General features: G+C 39.3%; 1 protein-coding gene across 1 annotated transcript; it reads left to right on the top strand.

The window, feature by feature from the left end:
* Positions 1-2,255: 2,255 nt before the first annotated feature.
* LOC149619007 (testis-expressed protein 264-like) lies at positions 2,256-8,196 on the top strand. Its single transcript, XM_089855596.1, has 3 exons — positions 2,256-2,599; positions 2,696-2,917; positions 5,303-8,196. Exons 1-3 carry the CDS (start codon positions 2,336-2,338, stop codon positions 5,774-5,776), a joined length of 960 nt encoding a protein of 319 aa, XP_089711722.1. The 5' UTR covers positions 2,256-2,335; the 3' UTR covers positions 5,777-8,196.
* The last annotated feature ends 2,400 nt before the right edge of the window (positions 8,197-10,596 follow it).

Genomic DNA, 10,596 nt, shown 5'->3' with positions numbered 1-10,596 from the left:
GATGGCTCCCAAAAACACAGCTATTTGGTATTCGACGAATAGCCCCATATTAAGCGACTAAACAACCAATGTTAAGCTTACTTCCCCCTTTTCAGCCCCAAAATGGAGGGGGGGGGGTTGTGAAAAATACTGAGTCAAATCCCGGAAAAAGCTAGCGCCATCTAGACAAAGTAAGACGTTAGCTGCTTCCCTCTTTAGAACGTTGATTCACCCATATCCCCCCCCCCCACTATCCGATTTGCTACTATCTGTCGCTAGAATGCGAATTAAAAAGTATTTTTCCCTCTGCCATCGCTCCTTCAGTATTGTTTTGTCCATGAATATCTTAAAAAGAACTATTCGCACAGCCCTAGTTTTAACAGGGATGCGTTCATAGATAATTATGGATGTGTTTTTGGCAGTGTTGGAAATAAGCAAAGGACATTGGACATGGTACAGTACAATAAATTTTATAATGTCCCATAATTTTTTCAAAAACTGCCTATAAGAATTTTTTCTTATTTCCGGCCCTGGTTGTGGGAGGGTATACTGGTAAACAGTCCGGGAAATAGCACACTTCCTCTGGTCCAAAACCAATTTATTAATTGCTTGGACTAGCCTTTTAATTCAATGGGGGTGTCTCATCCTCAGGACCAGTTTATTAATAGCAAATCTGTAGGAGAACATAGGCGGGGACCAGTACGGACTCGTATGGAGACCATTTCGGACTGGTCCCAAGGACTAGTTTAAAAAATCATGCACATTCGAAGGCGCTATAAGGTTCGTTAGTCACATACATGCATAGGCCTTAATAGTGTTATAATGTCTATGCATACATGAGTACATTTTACCATGCTGCACACAAACATTAACGATTATCAACACACCCCATCCTCCCGTTGTGGAAGGCTGGCATCAAAATTAAAAGGGTTGTAGAGCCTGCCTGTTCGGTCATTTATTCTGCCTTCAGTGGCGTCGCCAGGGGTTTTTTGGGGGCGCTCAAGCCCCCTGAAAATTCTCTTAAGCCCCTCCTTAAATTTCTTAAAAGCGCCCCCTTATATTTACCGAAAGCCTCTCCTAATTATTCAGTTGGGCGTATTGAAGTTTTAACTATATGAAAGTGAAATACACATACAAACACTATTTCATATTTATATCGTCTAGAGCGTATGTATACAGACGTCACAGTCTATTTTCATGATTATTCTATAGCATAGCTACCCTACACCAAATAATGCGAAGCGGTATACAGACCTTGCCCTACACCGTCCCAAGCACTGAGGGCAACATCTTCCCCCTTTCGCCTCAATCGCGTGCCTTCCGAAGCAAGGTCTAAAAAATAACTTCTCCCCGTCCTCTACCCACTAAAGTACCTAGGATCTCCGAATCGAATAATTGAAATTTTGCCATTAACTGCCCCCCCCCTCAATTAAGCAACGCCCACTAGTCACACTTGAGTTTAGTCTAGTCCTGATACAGTCAATGTCAAGTTATTTTCAAACATTTTAACAGTAATAAAATTAATTTGTGTGATGCGAAAGCTTTTGTGATAAAACATGCGTTCAGTCCTTAATTACTTTTCCTTATTTTATTACTCTAATATTCGCCTTATAGACAAGAGGGTGTCATGATAAAAGTGATGGGTTTTGAAAAATTGGAAACAAAATACTTAAGGGAGGGCTTAAGCCCTCCCAAATTCGAGACCCTGGCGACGCCACTGTCTCCCTTCCATTTTCCTTCATGATTTATACAGGTCCTATGCTTGTTTCCATGATAGCATAATCAAGTGGGCTACATATCAGCACCGATTAAAATGTCAAATAATTTTTGGAGAAACTAAGAGGGTCACTGGACATTTTGACCAATACATTTCGTAAGTTTTGATAGCTAGACTATGATGATGCGACATTATTTTTGCATACTCCAGTGGACAATGTCCTATAAATTTTCCAGTCAAATTTGGGGTCACTGCATTGAGTTCAGAACATATAGAACTCAATGGGTCACTGAAGTGACTGAACACCAGTCTGGGAAATAAGGATATTTTTTAAACTTGTCCTTGGGACCAGTGACCCCCCCTAGCGTCCTAAATAATAAACTGGTCTCCGGAGTCCGGAGTGGTCCTAGCCTTTGTTCTCCTATAGATTTCAAATTAATAAACTGGTCCCGAGGACCAGTAACCCCCAGTTTTTGAATTAAAAAACTAGTCCAAGCAATTAGTAAACTGGTTTTGGACCAGAGGAAGTGTGCCATTTCCCAGACTGCTGAACACATGTACTATAAGAATTTTTTCTTATTTCCAGCTCTGCCTGTAAATCAGCTGACGGCAAAATAACAATCGACCTAGTCATTCAAGATGGAGACTGATTATGTGATGTTAGCTGGTATTTTGGTTCTTTTACTTTTATTATTTCTAACCATATTTGTTTTCGCTGTATATTCGGGTTTATTTATTGATATTCATGTTAAAACGTCTAAACCACCCTTTAACGAGTTACAAGTTGCCTACAAATTCGCCCGCGGACCATACCGAAATTCTAGCGAGCTTTTTACCGAGGCCCATATTTACGCTCCTGATCAGAATTGCATAGGAATTTACTATGATAATCCTCAAGAAAATGTAAGCCTCGGTCTTATTAATTAAAACATAGGCCGCCAATGAATGTACAATATTGAATGCAAATTTACTATGATCGTTTCGTAAACTTTCTTGTAGACTACTATGGATGGACTGCGGTACATGGTCGGAGTCATTTTAAATACACCAAAGAATGAAGCGGATGATAGAGTTCGCGAAACGCTTATCGCTAAAGGTTACAAAATGATTACGTTCCCTGCAGTGGACTACGCAGTCATGTCAACCTTTCCTTTCAAAGGGACATTGTCCATAATGATTGGAGTGGCGAGAGTTTACCCAGAGTTACGCGATTATATTAGGGTGAGTGTAGATTTTATGTGTACTGAGCATGTTTTTGATAAAAAAAAAAAGTTGATATTTGTCTTCAGTTCACTCGCAATTGTTTCAGTTTAATTTCAGGGGTATAAAGACATAATTTTTCGTTCAAAAAATGTACCTAGTAAAGTTAAGTGAACATATGCGGTAAATTGTTTAGGCTAGTTGAATCAAGAAGAGGAGATTAAATTGTGCTGGAGCAGGGAAAAAGCTTGCATTATTGTGGCAGTAATTTAACTTAAAGATAGATGCTCTACGCGGTTTCTATAAAATGACACTAAGCTAAAAGGGTATGACCTTGGCATGTAGAACTGCCATTATTAGTTCTAGATTATTTTGAAGGGAAAGGATGGTAGCTTATAAATAAATCATTTAAAATGTTTCATTGAACAATTTTATTTCGAAAACAGAAAGCCTTTCATGTGTTTTCATCTTATGTTTTGAGAAATACTCGTTTTAAAATCTCAATCTCCTGTTCACATAATCTACTGCGCTTTATAATGATGTCACAGGGAGTGCACTCTACGGAGCAAATGCTAGTTGTCGATTTTATCCCCCGATGATATTAAAAGTATACTTCGCGCTGTGAAATATGAAAGCCCTCCATTATCCCAGAATAGTGTAGCGTATGATTAACTTCCCGACCGTGGCACAAGGAACAAGCCGTGAATAGGCTCGTAAAGTAGCATATGCTAGCTCAAGGACCGAAAATTAGCGTTTGGATCGCCAGCATCATGTACTACTTTCTAACATCAAGAATAATAATAATAATAATAATAAGATGGCTTTATTATGGGATATCCAGCTCAGACGAATCTGATTTCCAGCAGGGTCCCGTAAACAAAATTGGTACAAGCAATGTTACAGTTGGAAGAATGCAATACAAAATTATATAAGGAATAAGGTGGAGCGTTTAGTTTATCAGGAGAGCAGTGACACCCCTACGAAACTCGGCAATGGATTGGGTGGAGTCGTGAAGGGCCTGGGGAAGCTCTTCAATGATCAGTTAGTTCCTGTAGGCAGTTGAGCGGAGGGCAGGGATTTGTTAATGAAGTGTACTTTTTATTTTTATATCTATACAATTTTGATGATATTTCTTAAAAATATCTATTACTTTAGTGTTTCTCAAAATATCAAATTTTAAGAGTCATTGCCAGTAAAAATGTCTTTTTGCAATATACTAGTACGCCCCGTGTTAATCCTTCATATCACTCAATGTTAATGGGATGAGTTATGTATGTGAGAGGCCTCTATCAAGTATATCTTCCATCAAATAGAGCTTTACTAGGCATGCGTAAATTTCGTAGTGTAATCAGAGCATTGGGAATGGGAATGTGCATTGGCATTTCTGATGAATCTATCTGCCAAGTCCTTCTAAGCTTACAGTCATGGGGATATTGCCCAATAACTATTCTAGGAAATAGTAACACTGCAAAAAAATGTTCTTGACACGCTCCCTACATAACGCGTCAAACATTCCTTGAACTAGTGAGCATGTATAAGAAGTAGAGTCAAATAGCGAAGGAGTAAGGTTACTATAACTACGCATCCCGATATCATTCACGCGCACCTACCTCGGCGCACAGCAGAGGAGCCAGTCGTCACGTGATCCGTTAAGGAAATTCAAAAGGGGAAAAAACGGTTAGAGGCTCACATCACAGATCAGCGTGGTTAACTCACGGATGTGTATTGTAGAAGGAGTAGAGACTAGCCCTCTAGAGCCTAGACATAAGCATACTAGTGCTCCGCGCACAATTTTCGCGCATACCGAGCCTATGTAAACAATCTCTGACGTCACGTGTTTTAAAGTAGGCTTCGTTTTCTTCCTTCCTGGCTTAATTCTTTGAATAGTTTCCATATTATAGTTAATATAAATAGAAATAATAGTAAAAATAAAAATTTAAATAAGATTTGCAAACGCTTCAGAAACTCCCGTCACTCGGACTCTATACACAAAAGACCGAGGCTTAACCCTCCTCAACGTCCGTAGCTCGCGGCCATCTTTCTTGTTTACATGGGCTCTCCTAGGTTTGGACTTTGGAGGGAGGGTCAAAATTCATACCCCTTTTTATGGACAAATAAGGTAAGTTTTTTTTAGTAGAGGGGAAGCTATGAGTCTCTACTCCTTCTACAAAACAGCTCCGTGGTTAACTGTAGCCTCGGCCCTTATACTGGCCATAAACAATTTTGTTTATTGCGCATATGCGTCACGCTGATACCAAGCCACAGCTCGGTACCAATTTTGAAAGGGATGTTGACGGAGAATTTGGTCTCTCCAAGCCTCCTCATACGTGTTCACTGCTTGAACTTGCTGTTATTTGTCAGTCTTTTGTTCATGATAAACTTATATTTTCTTCAATTTCTTTCTAGTCACACAAACTGTGCGCTCACCCGTTCATAGAAATTTACGATGAAAAAGACATACTATTTCTGGCGCCTCTCTCGAAGCAGAGTGAGTTTTACGTTGAAGAAATGGAACTAAGAGACTCGGACGAAGGAAATGGCTCAGTCGAGGAGGATGACGGAGGTAGCGACGAAAGCGGGGAAGGCGCGAGGCCTAAAAGAAACACTTCATTTCGTCATAAACCCTTTTCCCTGGGTACCGAGGATATGTCTGCGGAAACGGAATCAACCAGGCACGATTCGGACAATTCCAGCATCGAGGTTTTGAACTGCGAAGCTCAGCCGAAACCTAGTCCCAAACAAGGGACCAAAGACAAAAGTTTTGTTATAGAAAGTATCCAGAGTACCAAATTAACCACCACCGAGGAGTGTAAAAGTAATTTAGACAAAAGTAGTTCTTCGTCGTTCGAAGAATTGCATATTGATCCAAATAGTCAATAGATTTTTCTATCACGTTGAGCTTTGCTATTGAAATGGACCAATAATCTTTCCATATACGCAACTGTATCGCTACTTATTTTTCCAGACCATATTAATGACATTTAAAAATTTCGAAGCACTTTTTACGAAGCAATATAAATAGTAATTGTTGATTGAATAATATTTCAACTAAGCTTCGGGTGACAAGCGTTAAGCCATTCCAAAATTGAAGGCTTAAATTTTCGCGCCAATCAAGTCTAAAGGGTTACTGACCTAATTTGCAATCATAATTGCCTTTTAATACTGTTCATAATCACTCGATAAAGAAACGAAAATTGTTAAACGTCATCGAGTAGAGAGGTTTTTAAGGGGCGGGTCAATAGGAATAAAATACTCTGGTCATAAAGTAATACTCGGATGAATTAAGGGTTTGAAACGTTTTTCATGGTGAAGTAGTATGCGCTTTAAAAAGTTCGCTCTTTGATAATCTTGGCTTGTTACAGTTGCTTTCAAAGCTCCATACTTTTGTTTGGTTTAATTCAGAAATCACGCTTTAGCCCTTCGGCCCTTTCAACGGTTAGGAAAGTCCTCAAATTTCCCACAGAGTTTTGAAGCTTCTAGTACTTTAGGTAGGTGTTTGGAAAACCTGGAAGGGAACGGGACTAAAGCAAGTAGTCCACTTAGCCTTGCGAAACCGTATCGTTACCGTTTTAAGTCCGTAAATCATCCGAAAGGGGGCTCCCATTACCCAAGTCCGAAAGCATCGCTAAAGAAACGTTATCAGATGGCGTACTGTTCGTATTTGAATACGTGACGTTACTGACGTAGTGACGTTACGTTAACGATACGGTTTCGCAAGGCTTAGTGGACTACTTGCTTAAGGGAAGACCTGGGGGAAAGGATGGAATGGTCCAAGGGGCCAAAGGAATCCTTTAACACAATTAGAAGGCGTGGTATAGTTATTTCTTGTAAGTAAACTAAGTTTCGAGGAATATGGGACCTGTAAGCAGCCCTTAACATAACTACGCCATGTATTTGGTTGTATGCACCACCTGAACAAACCCAAGTAATTCCCTAACTTAATTGAAATAAACGCAACTAGTTTACACGTTACTTATTACCTTCTGTCTTGAGATGAAAGCAACAACTCATTTATATGAATTAAAAAAAAAAAGCAAATTTTTCAAATATGCATAATGCTTCACTGCAAAGGAACCAAATAGAGGGAGTGAGACTGTTAACTCTGAAAATCCTTATTACTAATAAAAACTACACAGGGAATTGGCCTTATTCCTGATCAACGCCACCGAGGCGTAGCGGCGACTTTTGGAACTATATTAATACGGTAGCCAATTACAGGTGGCGCTGGAGTCGACGTACTCTGATGGAGATCTGTTATTTTCTATGTTTTGATTATTACCGCTTCAACTTCAAAAAACATGTTGTTAACTAATTATTATTAACCTAATAATCTCCAAATAGACCAAAATCGAATGAAAACTTACTCCGAAAGTCTTATTTCATAATATTAGACAGAATAAGAAAGGTGAAATCAACTTTTAATACTTTTGAAACCATATCGCTTGTTAAGCCTTGGCTATTCACGTGATTCAGAAAGATCAACAAAACATAGAAAATAACAGATCTCCATCAGAGTCCATCGACTCCAGCGCCACCTCTAATTGGCTACCGTATTATTATAGTTCCAAAAGTCGCCGCTACGCCTCGGTGGCGTTGATCAGGAATAAGGCCAATTGTTGAGGTGACACAGGGAATCCCTATATGCCTGTCCATCTCCACTGATGAAACTTAGAGATCTGGGCTTGTTCTTCAGTAATCTCGTTACTGTTGATGTCTGTAAGCGCCTCATCACGGCGCAGTACTACTTCCCTCACCTCGAATTTCCTGTTGTTCGTGATTTAAGAGTTAACCGTTAATATTTGACGTCATGTTATAGACAAGTTCCAGCAAGGCTGTAGACGAACGCCGTATATCAGCCAGTGTGAAACCCGCAATAGTCCTTTGCCAACGTCTATGGGAAATACTTTTGCAAATTCCAAATTGATTGATGCCATATCCATAATCGAGGAACCTAACTTCCTCAATAAAGCACCAGGCAGTTCCATTGGCGCCTTAACTGTAACTTCAAAGGGGGCTTGTAGAATAGCATCATTTGAGCGGGAATGTAATCTTAAAACAAGACGGTTTCAGGCCCCCTATGATATTCTTAAGCAATTAATTCAATCTTGTAACAAGTCTACTGGCCCAAATATACTAAGTCATTAACCCTTTAAACGCAACAACTTAAAATTATTTTTACTTCTATCAATGTAGATTATGTAAATAATGTTGTATTATATAAATTAAATGGATGAATAATACAAAAAAAAAGTGACACAAATAAATATTAAAATTCAGAGACTCCCTCTGTCTCGCAATAAGCCAGTCCTTTCAGTCAGCGCAGGGCTAAATTCGGTTCAAGTTCCACACGACCCGCTTATTAGAAACAAAAATGATCGCCTAGCCACATGGCATGGATTAACTAACGCTAGGGATTGTTCGCTCCCCCTAAAAGATTAAGTATGCGTGTTCCAAATGCCCCCTAGCCGCAGCTACTATCCTTAACCGGAAGTTACAAGAAAATTGGACCAAATATCACGTGTCATATGACGTCAAAATTAAAATCCCGCCTAAAATTGGGCGCCGCCATCTTTAAAATTCGCAAAAACGATTTATTTTGCCTAGAGATGGCGCTACATCTACATCCGTTTTGATCCAATAAATTGGGGGAATGAAGAGGGGAATCAAGAAATAATTCGGAACATGTAGTTGGCGATAGAAATCCCTAGCGTTAGTTAATCCATGCACATGGTATGAGGCATGGGGGTGGTAATTTTTCTGACGATTGAGAAGACTTACCTCTAGTTGTTCGGAACTTTCAGTAATTGGGCTGTGGTAAGTATCAATTGAAAAGAAAATGGTTAGGTTATTATTGGTAGTAAGGTAGGGGTTTATTGAAGTAAGGTATGGAAGGTTATGATTGGTAGTAAGGTAGGGGTTTATTGAAGTAAGGTATGGAAGGTTATGATTGGTAGTAAGGTAGGTGTTTATTGAAGTAAGGTATGGAAGGTTATGATTGGTAGTAAGGTAGGGGTTTATTGAAGTAAGGTATGGAAGGTTATGATTGGTAGTAAGGTAGGGGTTTATTGAAGTAAGATATGGAAGGTTATGATTGGTAGTAAGGTAGGGGTTTATTGAAGTAAGATATGGAAGGTTATGATTGGTAGTAAGGTAGGGGTTTATTAAAGTAAGGTATGGAAGGTTATTTGTATATTAAAGGGTTTAGTGAAGATATCATAGTTTAGTCTGCATTCATGGAGGTAGTAGTCAAAGTGGAAAGGTTATTCGAACCATTGAGGATATACATTAGAGGAGTAGGCAGTTATGGTATTCGGTTTTCGTTAAATTTTATTTAGCTACTTTTGGCAGTAAGTTTCTTGGTAGACACGTGGTTACCTTTGTCTAAACAGGGATAGATTTAATTTTAGAAGTAGGAATGGAGAACAGAGTAATGTGGGCGCACGTCAAAGTCCCGGACCCCCTTCCACGGGACAGAGGGGTATGAAAGAAGAGGCGGGTCATAGCGACAGAGGTAAAAAGGAATCACGTATTTTTCGCCTTCCTGGCAGCTACGTCATCAAAACGTAGTTTAAGTGAGCCAATATGATAATTTAAACTTATCGTTACGTGTTGGAGGGAGGGGCTCTCTATACTGGGCTTTAAGTCAGTAAATACTAACCGTTCTCCATTCCTACTTCAAAAATTAAATCTATCCCTGGTCTAAATTATCTAATAACTAATAAACCTGGGTTTTTTACACGCTTTTGCAATAATTTCCAACTCTTACGTTTTAAGTTAAAAAAAAAGAAATGGTACAAAATGAACAAGTTTTTACCATGGTTTTTTAAGCGACCATTCTTTTGGGCAAGAAAATTATAAAGCGAAAACCTCGCCGGAAATCGAGGAGATGTTTTTTCCTTCAATTCAAAAGGGAAGGCTTTCACGGCGGAATTGTCTTATATAATTTAGCACCATGGCTTTAGTGAGATGGTTCATAGGCTACGGGGTACAGACTATTGAATCATAGGAACTTACTGTAAGAAAGGCATCGGCGGGTGGGTTAAAATTATATGAAATACGTCACAGGCACGTGACTGCTGAGAGGCGTGGTTCGAAGAAGCTTAGTTCTTTTTATTTCGAAAATTACCACTTCAGGGAATTGGCGCTACAATCTCTTGAAAAACAAGAATTAAGTCCCGCTTCTTGTGGATGGAGTCTTTGTATCTTGGCGTCACGTATACTTTTTAACCTGTGACGTATTTCAAATAATTTTTACCCACAAGCCGATTCCTTCTTTGCAGTCCCTTTAATGGTAGGTAGATCATAAATTTTGTATTCCCTATTTGTGAGCCACAACTAACGGGCATTACTAAAGCCTGAGCGATTTGTTCGCAGTAAAATTCATAAACCGCATGAAAACAAAATAAATTTCTTGATATAGGAGTAGGACTGCAATAGGGACTTGGCAATTCGGGCTTAACTCCGCCCCTAGCGCCATTATGGTATTCAACTTTTTTTTACAGAATGAAAGCTATATAAGCTTCTGTTGGTATGGTTTTTATCAGTAGTGGAAGGTAGCGTGATGTTGCATGACGTAGTACCATGGAGCAAACCAGAAGAGTCAACAGACCCAACCAACAAATAAACAAGTTAGCTTGGTCTCATCTCCATCTAAGGGAAAGGATCACTTGACTAACGAAGTTGACTGTAGTACCATCTGT

This window comes from Phalangium opilio, unplaced genomic scaffold, assembly GCF_054372755.1.
Source record: "Phalangium opilio isolate 3A_F unplaced genomic scaffold, DU_Popi_V2 ptg000209l_1, whole genome shotgun sequence".
NCBI classification, from domain to species: domain Eukaryota; kingdom Metazoa; phylum Arthropoda; class Arachnida; order Opiliones; family Phalangiidae; genus Phalangium; species Phalangium opilio.
The sequence above is the reverse complement of the archived record's forward strand: the minus strand, read 5'-3'. Positions and strand labels throughout refer to the sequence as shown.